This window comes from Falco naumanni, chromosome 17 (genome assembly GCF_017639655.2).
Source record: "Falco naumanni isolate bFalNau1 chromosome 17, bFalNau1.pat, whole genome shotgun sequence".
NCBI classification, from domain to species: Eukaryota; Metazoa; Chordata; class Aves; order Falconiformes; family Falconidae; genus Falco; species Falco naumanni.
In genome coordinates this window covers 1,126,625-1,151,861 of record NC_054070.1, presented here as the reverse complement: position 1 = coordinate 1,151,861, position 25,237 = coordinate 1,126,625, and the positions used below count along the sequence as shown (strand labels likewise).

The 25,237-nt window shown below is 65.1% G+C and overlaps 3 protein-coding genes and 1 non-coding gene across 5 annotated transcripts; 2 read left to right on the top strand and 2 right to left on the bottom strand.

The window, feature by feature from the left end:
- Positions 1-856: 856 nt before the first annotated feature.
- INAVA (innate immunity activator) lies at positions 857-8,321 on the bottom strand. Its single transcript, XM_040616573.1, has 8 exons — positions 8,245-8,321; positions 7,653-7,774; positions 7,439-7,558; positions 6,226-6,457; positions 4,300-4,353; positions 3,815-4,214; positions 2,169-2,745; positions 857-1,244 (listed from the first exon to the last, which is right to left on the bottom strand). Exons 1-8 carry the CDS (start codon positions 8,288-8,290, stop codon positions 1,152-1,154), a joined length of 1,644 nt encoding a protein of 547 aa, XP_040472507.1. The 5' UTR covers positions 8,291-8,321; the 3' UTR covers positions 857-1,151.
- A 4,755-nt stretch (positions 8,322-13,076) lies between these two features.
- Positions 13,077-14,246, bottom strand: LOC121098449 (probable G-protein coupled receptor 25). Its single transcript, XM_040616407.1, has one exon. The coding sequence runs from the start codon at positions 14,244-14,246 to the stop codon at positions 13,077-13,079; it is 1,170 nt and encodes a 389-aa protein (XP_040472341.1).
- Positions 14,247-17,170: 2,924 nt separating this feature from the next.
- On the top strand, positions 17,171-20,316 carry TMEM167B (transmembrane protein 167B). Of its 2 annotated transcripts, none has more exons than XM_040617040.1 (3): positions 17,171-17,215; positions 18,756-18,887; positions 19,678-20,316. In XM_040617040.1, exons 1-3 carry the CDS (start codon positions 17,206-17,208, stop codon positions 19,758-19,760), a joined length of 225 nt encoding a protein of 74 aa, XP_040472974.1. In that variant the 5' UTR covers positions 17,171-17,205; the 3' UTR covers positions 19,761-20,316. The 2 variants fall into 2 exon arrangements, with proteins under 2 accessions (XP_040472974.1, XP_040472973.1); XM_040617039.1 differs by having other exon boundaries at positions 19,622-20,316.
- Positions 20,317-21,487: 1,171 nt separating this feature from the next.
- Positions 21,488-21,724, top strand: LOC121098761. Its single transcript, XR_005831349.1, has one exon.
- Positions 21,725-25,237: the final 3,513 nt, after the last annotated feature.

Below are 25,237 nucleotides of genomic sequence, written 5' to 3'. Positions count from 1 at the left end.
CACCCTGCCCTGTCACCCTGCCCGGACCCCTGCCCTGTCACCCTGCCCTGTCACCCTGCCTGGACCCCTGCCCTGTCACCCTGCCCTGTCACCCTGCCCTGTCACCCTGCCCGGACCCCTGCCCTGTCACCCTGCCCTGTCACCCTGCCCTGTCCCCCTGCCCGGACTCCTGCCCTGTCCCCCTGCCCTGTCACCCTGCCCTGTCCCCCTGCCCGAACTCCTGCCCTGTCACCCTGCCCCGTCACCCTGCCCGGACTCCTGCCCTGTCCCCCTGCCCTGTCCCCCTGCCCGGACCCCTGCCCTGTCCCCCTGCCCTGTCCCCCTGCCTGTCCCCCTGCCCTGTCACCCTGCCCGGACCCCTGCCCTGTCACCCTGCCCTGTCCCCGTGCCCTGTCCCCCTGCCTGGACCCCTGCCCTGTCCCCCTGCCCTGTCCCCCTGCCCTGTCCCCGTGCCCTGTCCCCCTGCCTGGACCCCTGCCCTGTCACCCTGCCCTGTCCCCCTGCCCGGACCCCTGCCTGGACCCCCTGCCCTGTCCCCCGCCTTTCACAGCCCCCGAGCCCCCTCCCTTCCCTGCCCCCCTGCTCCCCATCATTTCCCTCCCCAGCACCCCTTCCCCTCCCCTGCACCCCTTATTTCTCCCCCCTCGCACCCCTTCCCCTGCACCCTTCATGTCCGCCCCCTGCCCGCCTTCCCCTCCCCCCACCCCTGCCCTGCCCCCCCATCCCGAGCCCACAGAGGCACGGCCGGACCCCCAGCCCCCGGGGCCCGATCCTGGAAATGCCAACCCACTGCTGGATCCAGGGGAGGGGTGACCCCGCCAGGGACAGGGCTGGGGACACAGAGGTGACACATCCCGAGGCTGGCGAGGGCAGGAGCACCTCAACGACCACCTTTATTAGAGACCAATGCCCCCCATCGCGGTGGCACCATCAGCATCGGGGTCACAGTGCCAGCGAGGGGACACGGGGGTGGGGGCCAGCCCCAGCCACCCTGTCCCAGCCCCGCACACCCCAGGAGCGCTGGGGGGCGGCTGAGCCTCCCACCCGTGTCTTCATACGGGGGGGGGGATGGGGGGGGGGGGAGGGGCGTGGGACGGCCCTGGCCCTGGCCCAGCCAGGCTGTGCCCCCCCCAGGGTGGGGGTCCCCACGCTCACACTTGTGTGACGATCTCGCCATTCTCAGGCACGTAGACCTGCACGGGCACGCCGTCCGCCGAGCGCCGCAGGACACGTACCGGGGGCGCCTGCGTGGGAGAAGGAGCCTGTGGGTGCCGGCACCCCACCCTGGACCGGGCAGCACCCCAGGGGGCACATCCCGCGGCAGGGGGTGTTGGGGGGGGGGCACGGCTGCAGGTCCTGGCTTGCCCGGCATGGGCCCCGGCTGTGCCACGGGTGCCACCATCCCGGCACGGTGTGCCACGCTGTGCTGCCTGCACCCATCCCAGCGGGACCCCCCAGGTGGAGGGGAGCCACCCCCCAAAATGTTTGCAGGGACCCTCCTGCCCAGGGGCACCCCGCTGCTGAGCCCACGTGGGGCCCTGGGTTCTGTCCGTGGGATGCTGGGTGTGACTGGAGGGACCCACGTGGGACCCCAGCCCTGACCCAGGGACCCCCTCAGCATCCTGGCCTGCCCCAGCACCCCTCGTGGGACCCTGGATCCTGCTCATGGGACCCTGGACCTGCCCAGAGGGACCATCAGAGGGTCTCATCCGGCCCCAGAAAGCCTTGAGAGATGTTGGTCTTGTGCCCAAGACCCTCAGAAGACCCTGGTCCTGGCCATGGGACCTCCTCAGGACCCCATTCCTGCACTAGGGACCTTTCTGGGACCCTGGGCCTGTCCCAGGGACCCCCTTAGGGAACTGGCCCTGTCCCACGAGACCTTCACCAGTCCTGTTCCAGGGACCCTTAGGGGTCCCCCGTCCTGCCCCAAGGGAAACTCATGGGACCCCAGTTCTTCCCCATGGATCCCCTCAGGACCCTATGCCTGCTCTGGGGACCCTCATGGGACCCCACCAGAGCCACTTACCCATGAACCACCTCAGGGTGGCAACTCATGTCACCCAGTCACCCACAGGGCAGCACCCAGGGGGTCACCATAGGGGAATGGGCATCATGTTGCCCTCCACTCTCCCACACCCCGACCCCCGTCCCAGCACCCAATGCCCTACCTGAGTCCGCGGCAGGACTCCACGGGTGATGGGCACGTCCCTGGTGGTCCCACCACGGGGTCCCCGAAAGGCCCCTTGCCGGTCGAGGGAGTGGGGACGGGCACCCCGCAGCCGGGCACGCTGGTGCCATGATTTGAGCTCCTCGGTCACAGCCGCCTTGGAGAGCCCCCGACCCCCGGCCGGCGCGTAGTCCTTGAGCGAGGGGGTGCGCACGATGCGGCTGTGCGAGGGCACCAGGCGCTGGTAGCGTAACGGGGCCAGATCCTGCTCGTAGAGGAAAGCTGGGGGGCTGGCAGGTGGCAGGAACCGGTGGGCACCGCGGGGGTAGTAACCCGGCTCGGCGAGGGGTGGTGGGACTTTGGGGCGTGGGAAGGAGACGTCGGGGCTGCTGCTGCCCGGGGAGGTGGCGTGGGAGATGCTGGAGAGGTCGGAGATGCTGTCGTCGGAGCCGGAGCGGCAGGCGGGGCCGGGGGTCGGGATGCAGGCGGTGGGCACCGTCACTGTGTAGTACGTGGGGCGCCGGCGGGGTACGGCACTGCGGCCCCGCGGCTCGCCGGGCTGCCAGCACGCCTCTACCCTGCGGGCAGGGGGCTGCAGCTGAGGCGGCCCCTTCCCCTTGCCGCTCACCCAAAAGGCCGGGGGTGTGGGAAGGGGGGGGACATGGGACTGAGCACCCTGTGGGTGCAGGGTGAGGCATCCCCACAGGATTAGCTCCAGCCTCCCCATGGGTTAGCTCCATCATCTCCAGCGAGTTAGCTCCGTCTTCTCTCCCTGGGACTATCTCCAGCCTCCTCCCCATGGGATTATCTCCCCCCTCCTCCTCCTCCCCATGGGTTTAGCTCCATCATCTCCAAGAGGGTATCTCCATCCTCCCCATGGGATTATCTCCCCCCCTCCTCCTCCTCCCCATGCGCTTAGCTCCATCATCTCCAAGAGGGTATCTCCATCCTCCCCATGGGATTATCTCCCCCCTCCTCCTCCTCCCCATGGGTTTAGCTCCATCATCTCCAAGAGGGTATCTCCATCCTCCCCATGGGATTATCTCCCCCCTCCTCCTCCTCCCCATGCGCTTAGCTCCATCATCTCCAAGAGGGTATCTCCATCCTCCCCATGGGATTATCTCCCCCCTCCTCCTCCTCCCCATGGGTTTAGCTCCATCATCTCCAAGAGGGTATCTCCATCCTCCCCATGGGATTATCTCCCCCCCTCCTCCTCCTCCCCATGCGTTTAGCTCCATCATCTCCAAGAGGGTATCTCCATCCTCCCCATGGGATTATCTCCCCCCGCCTCCTCCTCCCCATGCGCTTAGCTCCATCATCTCCAAGAGGGTATCTCCATCCTCCCCATGGGATTATCTCCCCCCTCCTCCTCCTCCCCATGGGTTTAGCTCCATCATCTCCAAGAGGGTATCTCCATCCTCCCCATGGGATTATCTCCCCCCTCCTCCTCCTCCCCATGCGCTTAGCTCCATCATCTCCAAGAGGGTATCTCCATCCTCCCCATGGGATTATCTCCCCCCTCCTCCTCCTCCCCATGGGTTTAGCTCCATCATCTCCATGAGGGTATCTCCATCCTCCTTCCCATGGGGTTGTCTCCATCCTCCCTTGCAGAAGCCCTTGTCCCCCCTCCCCAGGCACAGGACATACCTCAGGGACTGGGACTGTCCTCGCCGGCCCGATGGCTCCGGGGTGCTGGGAGCGCTGGAGCCCGCCTGCCGGCACAGCACCAGGGTCCTGATGGGGACAAAGCGGTAGGGGGGGACGTCCCCCGTCCTGGGTGCCAGTGAGGCTGTGGGGTCAGGGCTGCCGGGGGCCGAGGGGGTAGCAGGGATGGCTGGTGGGGACCCGGGGTAGCACCGGGACCCCCGGGTTTCCCCATCCCCGAGGTCGAAGCCAGGTTTTTTGGCCTTCTCGTAGGGTCTGTCGAGGCTGGTCTCGCACCAGGGGCTGGAGGAGGCCGGCGGGGGCCCTGACCCCTCCCCCTCGGGGGGCTCCTCGGGGGACGGGGACCCCCGTGGGGTGGCAGGTCCTGGTAGCCGTGTTTCCTCTGTGGGAGAGATGGAGGGTTGGGATGGGGGGCCTACACGAGGGGGCACCCCGGTGTGTCCCCCCTGCCCCCGCAGCCCCCTTACCCTCCTCCAGCAGGACGGCATCCGACAGGGAGCTCTCGTCGGAGGCGCTGAGCTCTGCGGGGCAGGGGACAGGTGAGAACGGTGCCGGTGCCGGTGCTGGTGCCAAAACGCTCCCAGGGCACCCGCCGCCACCCAGCGCGTCCCCGGAGGCCTCCGCTCTCCCTCTCCCACGCCGCCTGTCCCGACACGCTCCGGGACAGTGGCGGTACCGGCCAGGCCGGCTTTGCCGAGCTGCGTTGCCGGCGCTGCAGGCAGCTCCCAGCCTGCCCAGGCTGGGCAGGAGGAGGGGAACCGGCCAGGTTTGGGGGCACCAGGAGGGAAGAAGCCACCACCACCATGTCCCTGGTCCCTGGGGACGGCTGGACGCAGAAGTCCCGGGGGGACAGAGCCGAGGCACGCACGGGGGCAAAGTGGGGACCCACCTGGATGGCTGCCACCAGGAGGGGGACACCGCAGCGGGGCCAAATCCTGCCACCCATTGGGGTGCATTTGCTGGGGATGGCGGATTGGGGGGTAGACATGGTGTGCAACCAGCAGGGGTGAAGTTTTGGGGTGCATTCTTGGGGGTACATACAGCAGGGATGGTGCACTGGGGTGTAATCACCGGGGATGAAGTATCGGGGTGCATTAATGAGGGTGTCTCCAGCAGGGATGGTGTATTGGGGTGCATGCACTGGAGATGAAGTTTTGGGGTGCACTCACAAGGATGCAGCCACCAGGGATGAAGCATTGGGGTGCATTCACTGGGGGCTGCATGTCAGGGTGCATGCATGAGTGGGCAGTCAGCTGGGATGAAGTACTGGGGTGCCTTCAGTGGGGTGCACCCATCAGGGAGAACATATCGGGGTGCTTTCACTGGGGGTGTGGGGATTGGGGTGCATTCACCAGGGTGCATGCACCAGGGATGGTATTCAGGGGGCTCTCAGAGTCGTGCCTTCACCAGGGATGGTGTGTTGGGGTGCATCTATGGGGGATGCATTCACCGAGGATGGGGAATTGGGGTGCATTCACCAGGGATGGTGTGTTGGGGTGCATCTAGGGGGGTGCATTCAGCAAGGATAGGGAATTGGGGTGCATTCACTGGGGACAGCACGCTGGAGGAACCCAGTGGGGTGCATTCACCAGGGATGGTGTGTTGGGGTGCATCTATGGGGGGTGCATTCACCAGGGATGGGGAATTGGGGTGCATTCACCAGGGATGGTGTGTTGGGGTGCATCTATGGGGGGTGCATTCACCGGGGATGGGGAATTGGGGTGCATTCACCAGGGATGGTGTGTTGGGGTGCATCTATGGGGGGTACATTCACTGGGGATGGGGAATTGGGGTGCATTCACCAGGGATGGTGCGTTGGGGTGCATCTAGGGGGAGGCATTCACCAGGGGTAGGGAATTGGGGTGCATTCACTGGGGACAGCACACTGGGGGGAACCCAGTAGGGTGCATTCACTGGGGATGGAGAACTGGGATGCATCCACAGGGGTGCACTCATCAGATGACGGGGAAACGGGGTGTGTTCACCAAGGATGGCATTTGGGGGGGCACCTGGGGAGTGTGTTCACTGGGGATGGAGGACTGGGGTGCCACACGCCAGGGATGGCATACTGGGGGGCACCTGGGGAGTGTGTTCACTGGGGATGGAGGACTGGGGTGCCACGTGCCAGGGATGGCATACTGGGGGGCACCTGGGGAGTGTGTTCACTAGGGATGGAGGACTGGGGTGCCACGTGCCAGGGATGGCATACTGGGGGGCACCTGGGGAGTGTGTTCACTAGGGATGGAGGACTGGGGTGCCACGTGCCAGGGATGGCATATTGGGGTGCAGTCACCAATGACACCCAAGCAAGCTGCACCCATTTCTGCCTCCCTGACCACCAGCATCCCCCAGCCGAGCCACCGCCAGCCGGGGGGGGCACAAGGGGGGCTCACCCTCAGCAGCACTGGTTCCAGCACCAGCAGGCAAAGGCCGTCGGCCAGCCAGGAGCCGTCGCTGGTTGAGGATGTTCTCCAGGTCCTTCAGCTTCTGCTCCTCCAGCAGCGCTGCTGTCTGCCGGCGCTTGCGGAGCCGCTTGCTGATGTTCTCCTCCCGGCAGAGGCGGCGGGCAGCCTTGGCGATCTGCAGCTGCAGCGCCAGGTCCCGCTCCAGGGCGCTCAGCGGGTCCTGGGGACCGAGGGGACACGCTCAGCACGCTGCCACCCCCATCATGCTTGCACACTAGCCAGGCACAAGATGGGATGGGGATGGGGACATCTCTGGGTGACGCTTGGACATCTTCCATGGCTCCAGGCTGGGCTGGAGGGGGGTCCCCACTGCCCACCCCAGAGATGCCCCCTACCCCGGTTACACACCAGCGGGGTCCCCACTGCCCACCCCAAGGATGCTCCCATCCCAGTTGCACACCAGTGGGGTCCCCACCACCCACCCCAGAGATGCCCCCATCCCAGTTGCACACTGGCAGGGTCCCCACTGCCCACCCCAGGGATGCCCCCCACCCCGGTTGCTCACCAGCAGGGTCCCCACTCCCAACCGCAGGGATGCCCCCCACCCCGGTTACACACTGGCGGGGTTCCCACTGCCCACCACAGGCATGCCCCCATCCCAGTTGCTCACCAGCAGGGTCCCCATTGCCCACCACAGGGACGCCCCCATACCAGTTGCTCACCAGCGGGGTCCCCACTGCCCACCACAGGGATGCCCCCATCCCAGTTGCTCACCAGCGGGGTCCCCATTGCCCACCACAGGGACGCCCCCATCCCAGTTGCTCACCAGCGGGGTCCCCATTGCCCACCCCAGGGACGCCCCCATCCCAGTTGCTCACCAGCGGGGTCCCCACTGCCCACCACAGGGACGCCCCCATCCCAGTTGCTCACCAGCGGGGTCCCCATTGCCCACCACAGGGATGCCCCCATCCCAGTTGCTCACCAGCGGGGTCCCCACTGCCCACCACAGGGACGCCCCCATCCCAGTTGCTCACCAGCGGGGTCCCCACTGCCCACCACAGGGATACCCCAGTGGCACACTGGTGGGTCCCCACCGCTCACCCCAGGGATGCCCCTCCACACCAGTTGCACACTGGTGGGGTCCCCACTGCCCACCACAGGGATGCCCCCCACCCCGGTGGCACAGCGACGAGCCCCTCACCGCCCCGTGCAGAACGAGGGTCTCATCCAGCTTGAAGGCAGCACCGATCCTGCGCCGGACCTTGGGGGGCTTCTCGCCAGCTTTCAGAGGGTACTCGCAGGGCAGCGTCCCCGTCAGCTCCTGGGGGGGCGGCCCGGGGACACTGAGCTGCTGGCGTGGGGCAGGGGGGTCAGGCAGGGGGAGTCAGGCAGGGGTCCGTCCCCCCCCCACTCACCGCCTCGCGCAGGCAGAGCCGCCGCAGCTCCTGCACGCAGCCCTCCAGCCGAGCCTCCAGCGCCTGCTGCCTGCGCCCTGCCTGCGCCCGCTCCTTCAGGGGCGACACGGGGCTGTCGGGGCCTGGGGACGGACGGACGGACGGATGTTCTGAGATGCACCCAGACCCCCCCCTCCCCCTCCCCACCCCAGTCTCCCTGCCTCAGTTTCCCCCAGCAGCCGTGAGCCCCCCCCCCCCAACAACACCCATGGGTGCTCCAGCTGCCCTGGGGCAGCCGTGATTTCCCAGCACGGGGGGGGGGGCGGGGGGGGGGCACAGGGAAGGTTTCACCCTGACTCAGCCGTCCCGGAGCGAAATCCGGCTGAGTCAAAGCCGGTCTGCCCCCCCCCCCCCCCTTCCCCGCCACGCTTGGGTGCCCCCCCCAAACAGGGGAACCCCCCATTTCCCCACCCCCACCCTCAAGGAGCTTTTGGGTGTCCCCAGGGCAGCCCTGTGCACCCAAGTGCCCCGTTCTCAGCCCAGCGAGGGGACATGGGGGGCACGGGGGCACCCCGGGACGTCCCCCCCCCCCCAGCACCCCCCCAGCGCTCACCCGAGTGCAGCATGATCCCGCTGTCGGTGTCGCTCACCTCCCCCATGCCGGGCCGGGACCCTACGGGCGACAGCAGGGAGAAGCCTTGTCCCCTCGCCACCCCCCAGGCAGCACCCATGGGTGCCCCCCTGCCCGCGCTCCCCCCAGCCCCCCGCATCGCCCCGTCCCTGCCGGCCGCCCAGCGATGGCGATGGCGGCGGGGGAGGAAGGCGAGGCCGTGTTTGCTTTCCCTGCCTTCTTGTAGGTCCTACGATAAACAAAGGTGTGCGAACACGTGCGTGGTGCCTGGGTGAGACCCATCCCGGGGGCAAAGGTGGTCGGGGTGCGGCGGGGGGGCTGGGGGGGGCCTTGCTCCCGCCCCGGCCGGTTTCGCTGGGCGCCTCTCCCAGTTTCTCCCACTTTTGATTTCTTTTCCGTCTGGGCTGGAGGCAGCTCCCGGAGTGGGGGTGGCTGCTGGCCCTGGGAAAGGGGCTCATCCCCGGCACCCCCTGCTCCTGGGGGGGCGAATGGGTGGGAGGGGGGGGTGTCCTTGCCTCTGCTTTTGCATTGCTGTGGCCCCTGCCGTGCCTCAGTTTCCCCCAGCAGGATGCGGGGCGGCTTGGGGAACCGAGGCAGGGAGGGGTGCGGGGTCCCGGGGGGTCCGCGGCGGGGCCGGGGGGCGATGCCTTACCTGGGCGCTCGCCGCCGCTGCCGGCTCTGCTGCACCCAGGACACGGGGACGTGTTTTGACTTGAGGCGGAGGGGAGGAGCGGGTGAGCAACACCTTCCCCAGCCGCCGCCACCCGCGCCCACGCCGCCCCACGCGCCCCGGCCTCTGCCCCACGGCGGCGGCAACGGCGAGGGCCTGCCCACCAGCTCGGCATGGCGCGGCTTGGCACGGCACAGCTCAGTACAGCTTGGTACAGCTCAGTACGGCACGGCATGGCACCGTACGGCTTGACACGGCTCAGCACAGCTTGGCACGGCTTGGTATGGCTCAATATGGCACAGCTTGGCACTGGATGGCTCAACATGGCTCAGCACGGCTTGACACGGCTCAGCACAGCTTGGCACGGCTTGGTATGGCTCAATATGGCACAGCATGGCACTGGATGGCTCAACATGGCTCAGCACAGCTCAGCACGGCTCAGCGCAGCTTGGCACGGCTTGGTATGGCTCAATATGGCACAGCATGGCACTGGATGGCTCAACATGGCTCAGCACGGCTTGACACGGCTCAGCACAGCTTGGCACGGCTTGGTATGGCTCAATATGGCACAGCACGGCACTGGATGGCTCAACATGGCTCAGCACGGCTTGACACGGCTCAGCACAGCTTGGCACGGCTTGGTATGGCTCAATATGGCACAGCATGGCACTGGATGGCTCAACATGGCTCAGCACAGCTCAGCACGGCTCAGCGCAGCTTGGCACGGCTTGGTATGGCTCAATATGGCACAGCATGGCACTGGATGGCTCAACATGGCTCAGCACGGCTTGACACGGCTCAGCACAGCTTGGCACGGCTTGGTATGGCTCAATATGGCACAGCATGGCACTGGATGGCTCAACATGGCTCAGCACGGCTTGACACGGCTCAGCGCAGCTTGGCACGGCTTGGTATGGCTCAATATGGCACAGCATGGCACTGGATGGCTCAACATGGCTCAGCACGGCTTGACATGGCTCAGCACAGCTTGGCACGGCTTGGTATGGCTCAATATGGCACAGCATGGCACTGGATGGCTCAACATGGCTCAGCACAGCTTGACACGGCTCAGCACAGCTTGGCACGGCTTGGTATGGCTCAGTATGGCACAGCTTGGCACTGGATGGCTCAACATGGCTCAGCACGGCTTGACACGGCTCAGCACAGCTTGGCACGGCTTGGTATGGCTCAATATGGCACAGCATGGCACTGGATGGCTCAACATGGCTCAGCACGGCTTGACATGGCTCAGCACAGCATGGCACGGCTTGGCACGGCTCAACATGGCACAGCATGGCACTGGATGGCTCAACATGGCTCAGCACAGCTCAGCACGGCTTGGTATGGTTCGATATGGTACAGCATGGCACTGGATGGCTCAGCATGGCTCAGCACGGCTTGACATGGCTCAGCATGGCATGGCACAGCTCAACATGGCTCAGCACGGCTCAACATGGCTCAGCACAGCTCAGCACGGCTTGGTATGGCTCGATATGGCACAGCATGGCGCTGTATGACTCCACAGGGCTTGACACAGCTTGACGTGGCTCGGCATAGCTTGACATAGCTTGGCACAGCTCAACATGGCTTAGCACGGCTTGGTACGGCTCAATATGGCACGGCATGGCACCGTATGGCTCAACACGGCTCAGCACAGCTTGACGTGGCTTGGCACTGCACAGCATGCCTTGGTATGGCTCAATATGGCACGGCGTGGTGCTGTACGGCTTGACATGGCTTGGCACAGCTTGGCATGGCTCAGCACAGCACGGCATACCTCAGTACGGTTTGGTACAGCTCAATACGGCATGGCACAGTGCCATATGGCTCGACGCGGCTCAGCACAGCTCAGTATGGTTCTGCACAGCTTGGTATGGCTTGGCACTTTGTGGGTGATATGGCAAAGTACAGTGTAGCGTGGCACAGTGTGGCATGGTATGGTATCATATGGCCTGGCCTGGCACGGCACGGCACGGTATGGCACAGCATGGCACAGTGTGGTGTGGTGTGGCGTGGCATGGCATGGCATGATGCGGTGTGGCATAGTAGGGCATGATATGAGATAGAACAGTATGTCATGGTATTGTGTGACATGGCACGGCACACCATGGCAACAGCACGGCACGGCACAGCATGGCATGGCACACCACGGCACAGTGCTGGGTGCTGGCTCCATCCCTGGTGCTGTGCAGGGCCAGGCCGGGCACAGGGACACTGTCCCCATCCCTGCCATGGCCCACGGCTGGGGCATCTCCCCCAGGGCTGGTGGCCCCAGAATGCCGGGGCCAGCAGGGACCTGAGCCTGGCGGCACGGGCAGGGCAATGGGGTTGGCACTGCCACCCTGGCACTGCTGCCACCGTCCCTTCCCAGGGCAGGAACCCGCTGGGAGCAGAGGCAGCCTGTCCTGTCCCTGTCCCCAGGCAGGAGGAGACAGGTGAGGGGCAGAGCAGGGCTGTGCCAGGGCAGTGCCAGGGCAGTGCCAGAGCTGTGCCAGGGCTGTGCCAGGGCAGTGCAAGGGCAGTGCCAGAGCTGTGCCAGGGCTGTGCCAGAGCTGTGCCAGGGCAGTGCCAGGGCAGTGCAAGGGCAGTGCCAGAGCTGTGCCAGAGCTGTGCCAGGGCTGTGCCAGGGCAGTGCAAAGGCGGTGCCAGAGCTGTGCCAGAGCTGTGCCAGAGCTGTGCCAGGGCTGTGCCAGGGCAGTGCAAGGGCAGTGCCAGAGCTGTGCCAGGGCTGTGCCAGGGCTGTGCCAGAGCTGTGCCAGGGCAGTGCAAGGGCAGTGCCAGAGCTGTGCCAGGGCTGTGCCAGGGCAGTGCAAAGGTGGTGCCAGAGCTGTGCCAGAGCTGTGCCAGGGCTGTGCAAGGGCAGTGCAAGGGCGGTGCCAGAGCAGTGCCAGGGCTGTGCCAGAGCTGTGCCAGAGCTGTGCCAGGGCAGTGCAAGGGCAGCGCCAGGGTAGTGCCAGACCTGTGCCAGAGCTGTGCCAGGGCTGTGCCAGGGCTGTGCCAGGGCAGTGCAAGGGCAGCGCCAGGGTAGTGCCAGAGCTGTGCCAGAGCTGTGCCAGGGCAGTGCCAGAGCTGTGCCAGGGCTGTGCCAGGCCGTGGGAACGCCGCTGCCACAGCTGCCGGTGCAGAGTGAGATGAATCAGGGCACAGACGGGTTGGCCACATCCTGGGCTGCCAGGGGCAGGTGGTGGAAAGTCTGTCTCAGCCGGCGGGACGGTCCCACGGCCTGTGGGGACCGGGATGAGAGGGCAGGGGGTGGGCAGGGGGTGGGCAGGGGGCGGGCAGGGGGCGGGCAGGGGAGATGCTGCAGGCAGGAGAGGAGCAGTGAGCAGTCAGACAGCATGGGTGCAGGTGGGTGCAGGCAGGAGAGGTGCCAGCAGGGTGCAGGCAGGGGCAGGCAGGGGCAGGCAGGGCACAGACAGGGAGCAGTTAGGGGAAGGCAGGGGCAGGCAGGGCGCAGGCAGGGAGCAGTTACCGGAAGGCAGGGCACAGGCAGGGCGCAGGCAGGGCACAGATAGGGAGCAGTCAGGAGCAGGCAGCGTGCAGGCAGGGAGCAGTGAGGGGCAGGCAGGGTGCAGGCAGGAGAGGCGCTCGCTGCACAGACAGCAGGCAGCCGCAGGCAGCTGCAGGCAGGAGCACAGGCAGAGCAGCGGTGCCCTGCACCTCCACAGCCCCCTCAGCACCCGCCCCCCACCCAGAGCATCCCGATGTCCCTGTGATGGTGGGGGATGGGACAGACCCCATCTTTGACGCAGCCACCCCTCGCCCAGCGGCACAGAGACCCCAGCAGAGCAAAAAAAAATGCAGATTTGGAGAAAAAAAAGTTTTTTTTCTGTCCCTGCAGCAGGCAGAGTTGCTGGCAGCCCCACTGGCGCCGAGCCCCCCTCTCCCCCCCACGGGTGGTAAAAACAGCTCAAAGACTAAAATACATTGTTCGTCATAGGGGTAAGTTTTATTAATTGGGATTAAATTTGGATTAAAACCAGGTTGTTGCTCCTGAAGCCATCCCTTATGAAGAGCATCTCGGGGTGGGGGGGCGATGGGGCAGGAAGGGGGTTGTCCTGGGGCCAGATCCTGCCTGCTCAGGGCTGGGGCTGGGATGGGGTGCTGCTGCCTCGGGAATCGCACCGGGGGGGCTGGACCTGGATTAAAGCTGGGGACCAGGCAGGACAGCGGGGACCGCGGTGGCACCCGGGGCCGCTGGGGAGCATGGGGGGGTATTCACCCCGGGGTGGCCCCGTGGGACCCCCGGTGCCAGCTGGAGCTCAGTCCCAGCCCTGTGCCGGGGGCCAGCGGGGGTCTTGGTCCAGATGCGGCCACCAAAGAGGAGGCTGGAGTCGGTGGTGGAGGAAGGGGCAGCCGTGCTGGGACCCGTCCCCAGTGCACAGGGACAGAAGGGACATCGGGGGCGGCAGCGCCCGTCCATCAGGGCATAGACAAGGGGGTTGACGCAGCTGTTAACGAAGGCCAGGCAGGTGCTGCTGGCCACCACCCACCTCAGGGCCACCTCCTGCCCCTGGGACAGGACCAGCATCCCCTTGGCAAGGAAGAAGAGCAGGACCTTGCAGGTGTTGAGGGGCAGCCAGGAGCAGAGGAAGGCTGCGACGATGGTGATGATGGCGCGGTGGGAGCGCTGGACGCCCCTGCCCAGCCGGATGTGGCGCTGGAGCCGGCAGTAAATGGAGCAGTAGCAGAAGGTGATGATCCCCAAGGGCAGGAGGAAGGTGAGGAAGACCATGGCCAGGCTGAAGTCCTCTCCATCTTCATCCCAGCAGTCGTCTCCATCCAGGCGCCGGTACACCAGGGATGGGGCACCCAGGAGGAGGGATACAGTCCAGATGATGGCACAGGTGATGCGGATGTACCTCTGGGAACCCACCATCTTGGTGTCCAACACCTTCCTAATGACCAGGTAGCGCTCCATGCTGAGGGCAGTGAGGAAGAGGATACTGGAGCAGCGGTTGACGGCGATGGCATAGCTGCTGACCTTGCAGAGCCCTTCACCGAGCAGCCAGCGGTTCCCCTGCGCCCCTGCCACCACCCAGAAGGGCAAGGTACAGATGAAGATGATGTCAGCCACCGCCAGGTTCAGCACGAAGGTGTCCACCACCCGCTTGCCCCCGCTCTTCTTGGCCATCAGCATGATGACAAAGAGGTTCCCCACGAGGCCGAGGAGGAAGATGAAGGTGTAGAGGATGGGGATGAAGACAGTAGTGAAGAAGACCTCCCACCTGGAGAAGACCTCCTCGTTCACCATCACGTTGGTCACCGGTGGGTAATCGTAGTCAGCCGAGCCGGAGAGCTCCTCGGGAGCCATGGCGGTGGCCAGGTGCCCTCCCCAGTGCCCAGGGTGGTGCTTGCCGCACCCAGCGGTCGGGTTGTTGATTTGATATCTGCTCAAAAACAGCATCTCGCACTTCCTTCCCAATGGGGCAAGGGCTGCAGGGTGGAAGGGGCAGGAGGGGAAGCGTGTTTAATTTTGGAAACAGAAAAAAAACAACCACAATGAGAAGAAAGAAACCCCCAAAAGAGGAGGGGGGAGAGGAAGACCAGGGGGGTGGAGGAAGGCTCCGTGCCACCAGGAGATGGCTGAAGGCCTTGGGTGGACACCAGCCTGCATCTGGGGTGTGATGGGACCACTACCAAACACACTGCCCTGCAACTCTCCCACCGTGGCTACGCTCTGTCCCTTGTCAGCCCAAGCCAGCGCCATCCCATCCCCATCCCAACCCTGTCCCCATCCCCGTGCCTGTCCCCATCCCCATTGCCATCCCCATCCCAACCCTGTCCCCATCCCCGTGCCTGTCCCCATCCCCATTGCCATCCCCATCCCAACCCTGTCCCCATCCCCGTGCCTGTCCCCATCCCCATTGCCATCCCCATCCCAACCCTGTCCCCATCCCCGTGCCTGTCCCCATCCCCGTTGCCATCCCCATCCCAACCCTGTCCCCATCCCCGTGCCTGTCCCCATCCCCATTGCCATCCCCATCCCAACCCTGTCCCCATCCCCGTGCCTGTCCCCATCCCCGTTGCCATCCCCATCCCAACCCTGTCCCCATCCCCGTGCCTGTCCCCATCCCCGTTGCCATCCCCGTCCCAACCCTGTCCCCATCCCTGTGCCTGTCCCCATCCCTGTCCCCATCTCCGTCCCCACCGCTGTCCCCATCTGGCACATTTGCATCAAGAAAACCAGATGAAAGCCTTTATTTTATGGTTTTTTCCCCCCAGTGAGCGCCGGGGCAGGTGCCAGTTGGGGTGTGCGAGCGCTGCCTGGTGCCACCCCGGCTCTGCCAGCTCATCCCGGGCACCGGCGCATGGGATCCCACCACCCCGGGGGCGCCAGGCAGTGGCCCCCGGCCACGAGCTCTCCCGGAATAACAGCGCCGGGTGCCATTCCCATGTGCCGGCTGGGGCGGCCGAGTCTGCCGGGGGGTCTCAGGGCAGCCCCCAGCCCTGCCAGCCAGCTCCTGCTCCCATCTGCCCGCAGGGGGTCCGGCCCCACCACCACCTACAGCTCCTGCTGCGGCACATGGGGACCAGGAAGGTCCTCATGGCTGTCCCCATGGCCCAAACACCTCCTGACCTGGGTGTCCCATCAGCCTGGCCCCATATGTCCCCATGGCCCAAACACCTCCTGACCTGGGTGTCCCAGCAGCCCGGCACCAGCTGTCCCCATGGCCCCACCATCTCCTGACTTGGGTGTCCCAGCAGCCTGGCACCAGCTGTCCCCATGGCCCCACCATCTCCTGACCTGTGTGTCCCAGCAGCCCGGCACCAGCTGTCCCCATGGCCCGGCCACCTCCTGACCTGGGTGTCCCATCAGCCTGGCCCCATATGTCCCCATGGCCCCACCATCTCCTGACCTGGGTGTCCCAGCAGCCCGGCACCAGCTGTCCCCATGGCCCGGCCACCTCCTGACCTGGGTGTCCCATCAGCCTGGCCCCATATGTCCCCATGGCCCCACCATCTCCTGACCTGGGTGTCCCAGCAGCCCGGCACCAGCTGTCCCCATGGCCCCACCATCTCCTGACCTGGGTGTCCCAGCAGCCTGGCACCAGCTGTCCCCACAGCCTGGACACCTCCTGACCTGGGTGCCCCATCAGCCTGGCCCCAGCTGTCCCCATGGCCCGGCCACCTCCTGACCTGGGTGTCCCATCAGCCTGGCCCCATATGTCCCCATGGCCCCACCATCTCCTGACCTGGGTGTTCCAGCAGCCTGGCACCAGCTGTCCCATGGCCTGGACACCTCCTGACCTGGGTGTCCCAGCAGCCCGGCACCAGCTGTCCCCATGGCCCGGCCACCTCCTGACCTGGGTGTCCCATCAGCCTGGCCCCATATGTCCCCATGGCCCCACCATCTCCTGACCTGTGTGTCCCATCAGCCTGGCACCAGCTGTCCCCATGGCCCAGCCACCCTCGAGCATCCCTTGACCCATCCTTGCCACGCCGCCTCCCTCGGCCACCCCTGGTCCACCATCCCAACCCAATTGTCCCAACCGCCCACGGACACGTGGATGCAGGGGGGGATGGTGGGTACGTGGAAGGACATGAATGGGTGGAGGGATGGACACATGGGTGGTGTGTTGGTGGGTGGGTGGGTGAGTGGGTAGAAGGGTGGGTGGGTGGGCCTGGTGGGTGGAGGGGGGCAGACTGGGTGCACTGGGAGTCATTTGGGTGACAGGGCTTATGGGAGGACTGGGGTGGGGACTGTGTGGCACACAGAGTTACTGGGGGGATTACTGGCGGCACTGGTTATTGGGGAACCTTGGATTACTGGGGGCACTGGCAGTTACTGGGAGAGCTGCGATGGGAACTGGGTGCTCTGGGCGGGATGGGAGTTACTGGGGAACATGGAGGTCACTGGGAACCAGTGCAGAGACTGTGTGCACCGGGGTGTTACTGGGAGGACAGGGGGTCACTGGGGGACTGGAATGGGGTGTCCCCCCACAGAGGGTGAGCGCACTGGGTGCACTGGTAGTTTCTGGGGCTTAGTGGGGGCCGGGTGCACGGGGGCTGGTGGGGCGAGTGGGGCCAGCACTGGGCTATACTGACACTGCCCCTTGCCATAGGCGCTCGATTGAGGTCGCCTGCTCCCGCAGGCCGGCTCGATTTTCCCGCCTGGCGGTTCGGCCGTCGGCTGCCCTTGCCTGGCGCCATCGGCGCGCGACTGGCCGCGCCTGCGGCTTCCGGTGTCGCGCTGGCGGCGGAGGGGGAAGGGGCGCCGCGCGTGCGCAGCGCCGCGGGGCCGGGGAGCGCCGGGGGGCTCCGCCGCCGCCATGACCAACGGTGAGGGACGACACGGCTGCTCGGGCACCTCAGGGAGCCCCGGGGACGGCGGGTGGGGGGGTGTCACTGTCCGCTCAGGCGCCGGGTCCCTGGAGGGGGGAGCTGGGTGGGTCTGCGTGGGGAGCTGGGAGCCTGGGCCCCTTTTTGGGGGAGCTGAGGGAGATGAAAAGTCTGTGTGGGGAGCTGGGGGGCCTGGGTCAGTTTGGGGCGGAGCTGAGGGGCCTGGGAGGGGAGCTGGAGGCCTGGGCCCTTTTTGGGGGGAGCTGAGGGACCTGTGTGGGGAGCTGGAGGACTGTGGCCCTTTTGGGGGGAGCTGAGGGACCTGTGTGGGGAGCTGGAGGCCTGGGCCCCTTTTGGGGGGAGCTGGGGGGTCTGTGTGGGGAGCTGGGGGTCCTGGGTCAGTTTGGGGTGGAGCTGGGGGGCCTGGGAGAGGAGCTGGAGGCCTGGGCCCCTTCTGCGGCATCTGGGGTGGTCTGTGTGGGGAGCTGGGAGGCTTGAGTCCAATTGTGGGGGAGCTGGGGGCCTGGGGCCCTTTTAGGGGGAGGTGGGGGGCCTGGGGTCCTGGGTCCCTTTTACTAGTAGGGGGCAGGGCTAGGGGGTTCTGGGCAGGGAGCTGGGGTCCTGGGTTCCTTTGGGGGGCGATCTGGGTTCATTTAGCAGTTGGGGTCCTGGGTGGGGAGCAGGGAGCGTGGACCCTATGCTAGGGGGCCACGTGGGGGCCTGGGTCTGTTTGGGGGGGAGCTGGGGGCCTGGGCTCCTTTTGGGGGCAGTAGTGGGGGGGGAGTTAGGGGGCCTGGAGGAGGCCTGGGTCTCTTTGGGGGGGAAGCTGGGGGGCCTGGGAGTTTTCTGGGTCTATCAGTGGGGGGAGCTGGGGGCCTGGGTGTGGAGCTGGGGGCCTGGGGGGGGAGCTGGAGACCTGGGTCCCTTTTTGAGGGAGCTGAGGTGGGGGGCCAGGGAGGAGGGGGGGACTGTGTCTGTTTAGGGGGGATCTGGGTGGCCTGGGAGGGGAGCTGGGGGGCCAGGGGTCGTGGGGTTGGGTCTGTTTAGGGGGGAGCTGGGAGCCTGGGGAGGGGAGCTGTGGGCCTGGGCTCCTTTTGGGGGGAGTGGGAGAAGAGTGTCTGGGTGGGGAGCTAGGGGGCCTAGGGGAGGTCTGGGTCTGGTTTGAGGGGGAGCTGGGGACCTGAGTCCCTTTTTGAGGGAGCTGAGGTGGGGGGCTGGGTCCTTTGCTGGGGGGCCAGGGGAGGTGGGGCTGGGGCTGTTTAGGGTGGAGCTGTGAGGCTGGGGAGGGGAGCTGGGGGCCTGGGCCCTTTTTTGGGGCAGCTGGGGGTGTCTGGGTGGGGAGCTGGGGGGCCTGGGGCCCTTTGGGGAATGCTGGGGGGCCTTGGGGAGGCCTGGGTCTGTTTTCGGGGGGCCTGGGAGGTGTTTGGGTCCATCTAGGGTGGAGCTGGGGGGCCTGGGGAGGGAGCCTGGGTCCCTTTTGGGGGGAGCTGGGGGCCTGGGTCCGTCTGGGGGGGGCTGGCCCCACTGAGGGTCCCTGCAGTGTACTCGCTGGATGGGCTGCTGGTGTTCGGGCTGCTGCTGGTCTGCACCTGCGCCTACCTGCGGAAGGTGCCGCGGCTCAAGGCCTGGCTGCTCTCCGAGAAGCGTGGCGTCTGGGGCGTCTTCTACAAGGGTGAGCCAGGGCCTGGGGTGGGGACGCTGGGTGCCAGGATGGGGACACAGGGGTCCGGGATGGGGTTAAGGGAGTCTGGGGTGGGGACACAGGGGTCTGGGGTGAGGATGCTGGGCTCCAGGGTGGGGACACGGGGGTCCGGGATGGGGTTACAGGGGTGTGGGATGGGGATGCTGGTCTCCAGGGTGGGGTTACAGGGGTCCGGGATGAGGACACTGGGCTCCAGGGTGGGGATACGGGTCTGGGGTGAGAATGCTGGGCTCCAAAGTGAGGACACAGGGGTCTGGGGTGGGGTTACAGGGGTCTGGGATGGGGATGCTGGGCACCAGGTTGGGGACACAGGGGTCCGGGATAGGGTTACAGGGGTCCGGGGTGGGGACACTGGGTGCCAGGTTGGGGACACAGGGGTCTGGGATGGGGTTAAGGCAGTCTGGGGTGAGGATGCTGGGCTCTAGGGTGGGGACACGGGGGTCTGGGATGGGGTTACAGGGCTGTGGGATGGGGATACTGGTCTCCAGGGTGGGGTTACAGGAGTCCGGCATGAGGACCCTGGGCTCCAAGGTGGGGACACAGTGGTCTGGGGTGGGGTTACAGGGGTCTGGGATGGGGATGCTGGGTGCCAGGTTGGGGACACAGGAATCCGGGATGGGGTTACAGGGGTCCAGGGTAGGGATGCTGGGCACCAGGGTGGGGACACTGGGCACCAGGATGAGGATACAGGGGTCTCACCCCAGCCCAGGGCACCTTCTGCACCCACCCCGGCTCACGCCACTCTGCCCTGACCCCCCAGCTGCTGTCATTGGCACCCGCCTGCACGTGGCTGTGGCCGTCTCCTGCGTCCTCATGGCTTTCTATGTCCTGGTGGTGAAGTGACCCCGTGGGGACCCGCCGGTAACGGCGCCGACAACCAGCGACCTCGGTACTGACCCCAGCCACCCTGCCACCAGCCTGGACCCTGCCTGTGGCATCCCTGGGGACACGCCATGGCCCGGCACCCGGCTTAAACCCACCTCGTCTCCCTCGGCAGGGCCCAGCGGCCGTGGGTGCCACCGGGCCACCTTTGAGCTGCTGGAACATGAGTTCCCGGCTGCGCAGTGGGGCCGCGGGCGAGGGGCTCAGTTTGCCAGCCCCTCGGCGAGGGGGGGGATCCGGCTGTACCCCCTGAGCGCCTTCTGCCCATGCCGAACACTGTCCTGGCAGGACCGTGGCCGCCGCAGCTCACGGAGGATGGTGCAGCCTCCTGCTGGGGGGACGGGGGGGGGCCGGGGGCGGGCAGGGACCCTCCTCACCAGCGGGATTTGCCTACATCCCTGGGAGCGTGCAGGGTCCCTTGGTGGGGGTCTCCCCCGCAGCTGCGGCATTTGTAACCCCCCGGCTGGTAAATGCCGGACCACAATGTGCAAATAAAGTGGGGGTTCCCCTGTGGGCAGCAACGGCTCCCTTCCTGGGGGGCCCGTGGGGCGAGGGGCTGTGGGGCCAGCTCCCATGGGGTGGGGGTCCTGTGGGGCGAGGGGCTCCAGGGTGGGGGGCTGCAGGGCTGGCTCCTCTTGCCCCACAGGGCCAGGAGCGCTTCAGCCGCTCAGTGTGGGGCACGGGGGGGGGGTGAGCGTGCAAGGTGTGCACACCATGTGCTGCTGCAGGGGAGGGGTGTGCAAGGCCACGCACGTGTGGCTGGGGGTGGCAGTGGGAGGCTGGGGCTGTGGTGTGCACATGCGTGTGAGGCCGGGCACAGCCGGGGGGTGAGTGCAAAGGGGGGCTGCGTGTGCACAGCACGAGCATGTGGGGCTGCTGTGCGTGTGTCCGTGTACATGCTTATACATGTGCTCAGACGCACACCCCCACATACACAGATGTGCACACCCAGAGGCACCCACAGACACACATACACACAGCCCCCACGCACAGACACGCGTGCACACATTGCACTCCCGTGTAGACACACATGCACACATAGCAGACAGGCATGCACACATTGCACTCCCATGCAGACACATGTGCACACAGCACACCCACGCACAGACATGCATGCACACATCACAGACACGTGTGCACACAGCACACCCACGCACAGACAAGTGTCCACACATCACACCCACACAGACACGTGTGCACACATCGCACTCCTATGTAGACACACATGCACACATAGCAGACAGGCATGCACACATTGCACTCCCATGCAGACACATGTGCACACAGCACACTCACGCACAGACATGCATGCACACATCACAGACACGTGTGCACACAGCACACCCACGCACAGACAAGTGTCCACACATCACACCCACGCAGACACGCGTGCACACATCGCACCCACACACAGACACGCGTGCACACATTGCACACAGACACGCGTTCACACACCGCACACACGCCCCCCCTCCCGCCCAGCAGTGGGGGGGCGGTGGCCGCGCAGGCGCGTGCCCCTTGGGGGGGGTCCTCCCGCCTCCAGGGGGCGCGCTGCAGCTGGGCGGGGCAGCGCCACGCTGTTCCCGTCGTGCCCCGCGCGGCCGCGCTATAAAATGGCAGCGCAGGGGCGGGGCCGGGCGGGGTGCGGCGGCGCCGGTGCGTGTGCGGGGTGCGTGGACGGGGGTGCGGGGGTGAGGCGCGTGTGTGCGTGTGTGTGTGCGTGTGCGAGGCGCGGGTGTGTGGTGCGCGGCGCGCGCCGGCCCCCCTACACGTTGATCTTATTCGATCGGCCGGCGGCGCCGGGCCGAGGTGAGAAGAACGGCGCCGCGAAGCCCGCGGGCAATGTGCGGCGGCCAGCGGCGGGCGGGATGAGTCGATCAGATAGGCGAGGCCGCGGCCGCTGAGCGCCCTGCGATTCTGACCCGCCGCCGGGCCCCGCCGCGCCGGCACCGGGCTGCGGGAGCCCCCAGCACCGGGCACGGCTGCGCACAAGGGCTGCGCGGAGCGTCCGGGCCGTGCGCGCAGCTCCCGCCGAGGGCGGGCACAGTGGATGCGGCCGCGGAAACCCCGCGCAGCGCACGGGAGCGTGCCAGGCGATGCACAGGAGCTTTGCACAGGACCATGCAAACACTGTGCCACACAGGAGCTTTGCACAGGGCCCTGCAAATCCCATGTGATACACAGAGCTTTGCACGGGGTCATGCAAACACCGTGCCACATGGGAGCTTTGCAGGAGGCCATGGAAATCCCACGCGATACACAGGAGCTTTGCACAGGGCTGTGCAAACCCTGTGTTGTGCAGCAGCCTTGCATGGGGCCATGCAAACACTGTGATACAGAGCTTTGCACTGGGCCGTGGAAATCCCATGTGATACACAGGAGTTTTGCACAGGACCGTGCAAACACCATGCCACACACGAGCTTTGCAAACCCTGTGTCATGCAGGAGCCTTGTATGGGGCCGTGCAAACACTGATACACAGGATCTTTGCACAGCCCTGTGCAAACTGCCACACAGGATCTTTGCATGGGGCCGTGCAAATCCCACACAATACACAGGAGCTTTATGCAGGGCTGTGCAAATCCTGTGTCATGCTGGAGATTTGCATGGGGCCATGCAAACACTGTGCCACACGGGATCTTTGCACAGGGCTGTGCAAATCCCATGTCATACACAGCTTTGCATGGGGCCATGCAAACTCTGTGTTGCGCAGCAGCCTTGCATGGGGCCATGCAAACCCTGTGATACTTGGGAGCTTTGCATGAGGCCATGCAAACACCATGCCACGTGGGAGCTTTGCATGGGGCCATGGAAGTCCCATGTGATACACAGGAGTTTTGCATGGGGCTGTGCAAACACCATGCCACACATGAGCTTTGCAAACCCTGTGTCACACAGAAGATTTGCACGGGGCTGTGCAAACACCTTGCCACACAGGATCTTTGCACAGGGCCATGCAAACCCTGTCACACAGCCACCTTGCATGGGGCCATGCAAACCATGTGATACACAGCTTTGCACAGGGCCATGCAAACACCATGCCACACAGGAGCTTTGCATAGGGCCATGGAAATCCCACGCAATACACAGGAGCTTTGCACGGGGCCATGCAAACACCATACCATGCATGAGCTTTGCAAACCCTGTGTCATGCAGGAGCCTTGCATGGGGCTGTGCAAACACCGTAATACACAGCTTTGCACAGGGCTTTGCAAACACCATGCCACACAGGAGCTTTGCACTGGGCCGTGGAAATCCCATGTGATACACAGGAGTTTTGCACAGGACCATGCAAACACCATGCCACACACGAGCTTTGGAAACCCTGTGTCATGCAGGAGCCTTGTATGGAGCCGTGCAAACACTGATACACAGGATCTTTGCACAGCCCTGTGCAAACTGCCACACGGGATCTTTGCATGGGGCTTTGCAAATCCCACACAATGCACAGGAGCTTTATGCAGGGCTGTGCAAATCCTGCGTCATGCTGGAGATTTGCATGGGGCCATGCAAACACTGTGCCACACGGGATCTTTGCACAGGGCTGTGCAAATCCCATGTCATACACAGCTTTGCATGGGGCCATGCAAACTCTGTGTCGCGCAGCAGCCTTGCATGGGGCCATGCAAACCCTGTGATACTTGGGAGCTTTGCATGAGGCCATGCAAACACCATGCCACGTGGGAGCTTTGCATGGGGCCATGGAAGTCCCATGTGATACACAGGAGTTTTGCATGGGGCTGTGCAAACACCATGCCACACATGAGCTTTGCAAACCCTGTGTCACACAGAAGATTTGCACGGGGCTGTGCAAACACCTTGCCACACAGGAGCTTTGCATAGGGCCATGGAAATCCCACGCAATACACAGGAGCTTTGCACAGGGCCATGCAAACACCATACCATGCATGAGCTTTGCAAACCCTGTGTCATGCAGGAGCCTTGCATGGGGCTGTGCAAACACCGTAATACACAGCTTTGCACAGGGCCGTGCAAACACCATGCCACACGGGAACTTTGCACAGGACCGTGCAAGCCCTGCGTCATGCAGGAGCCTTGTATGGGGCCTTGCAAACACTGTGATACGCAGGATCTTTGCACAGGGCCGTGCAAATCCGACATGATACACAGGAGCTTTGCATGGGGCCGTGCAAACACCATGCCACACATGAGCTTTGCACGGGGCCATGCAAAGCCTGTGTCATGCAGGAGCCTTGTATGGGGCCGTGCAAATACTGTGATACACAGGATCTTTGCACAGCTCTGTGCAAACTGCCACACAGGATCTTTGCACAGGGCCGTGCAAATCCCACGTGATACACAGGAGCTTTGTGCAGGGCTGTGTAAACCCTGTGTCATGCTGGAGGTTTGCACGGGGCCATGCAAACACCGTGCCACACAGGATCTTTGCACAGGGCTGTGCAAATCCCACGTGATATATAGAGCTTTGCATGGGGCCGTGCAAACCCTGTGATATACAGAGCTCTGCACGAGGCCATGCAAACACCATGCCACACATGAGCTTTGCACAGAGCCACGCAAAGCCTGTGTCATGCAGGAGCCTTGTATGGGGCCGTGCAAATACTGTGATACACAGGATCTTTGCACAGCTCTGTGCAAACTGCCACACAGGATCTTTGCACAGGGCCGTGCAAATCCCACGTGATACACAGGAGCTTTGCGCAGGGCTGTGCGCATGTGTCATGCAGCAGCCTTGCATGGGGCTGTGCAACCCCCACACAATGCACAGGAGCTTTGCATGGGGCCGCACAAAGCCTGCGTCACACAGGAACTTTGCATGGGGCCATGGAAACCCAGTGCCACATGAGAGCTTTGCACAGGGCTGTGCAAACCCCATACAATGCACAGAAGCTTTGCACGGGGCCATGCAAACCCTGTGTTGCACAAGAGCCTTGCATGGTGACATGCAAACCGAGTGCCACGTGAGCTTTGCACGGGGCACCCTATATGATGCACAGAAGCCTTGCACAGGGCCATGCAAACCCTGTGTTGCACAAGAGCCTTGCATGGGCCATGCAAACACTGTGCCACGTGGGATCTTTGCATGGATCTGTGCAAACCCGGTGCCAGACCTGCAGTGTGCAAAGCCCTACGAGCCCCGTGCACCACGTGTGAGCCGTACCCTGGGCTCCCCCAGCCCTGCAGCATGCAAGGGCTGTGCGTGAGGCTCTGCACGCTCCCTGCACCCCGTGTGAGCTGTGTATGGGGCCGTGCGAGCCCTGTGCTGGGTGGCAGCTGTGCGCAAGGCCACGTGAGGCCTGTGCAACATGTGTGTGCTTCGCACGGGGCCGCACAAGTCCCGTGCAAGGCATGCGAGCCCCGTGCGGGGTGCCCAGGCCTGGCAGGGGGCTGCTTGCACCATGTCCCCCTGGGACACCCCCGGGTGACGCCCAGGCTGTGCTCCTCAGCCCTTTGTT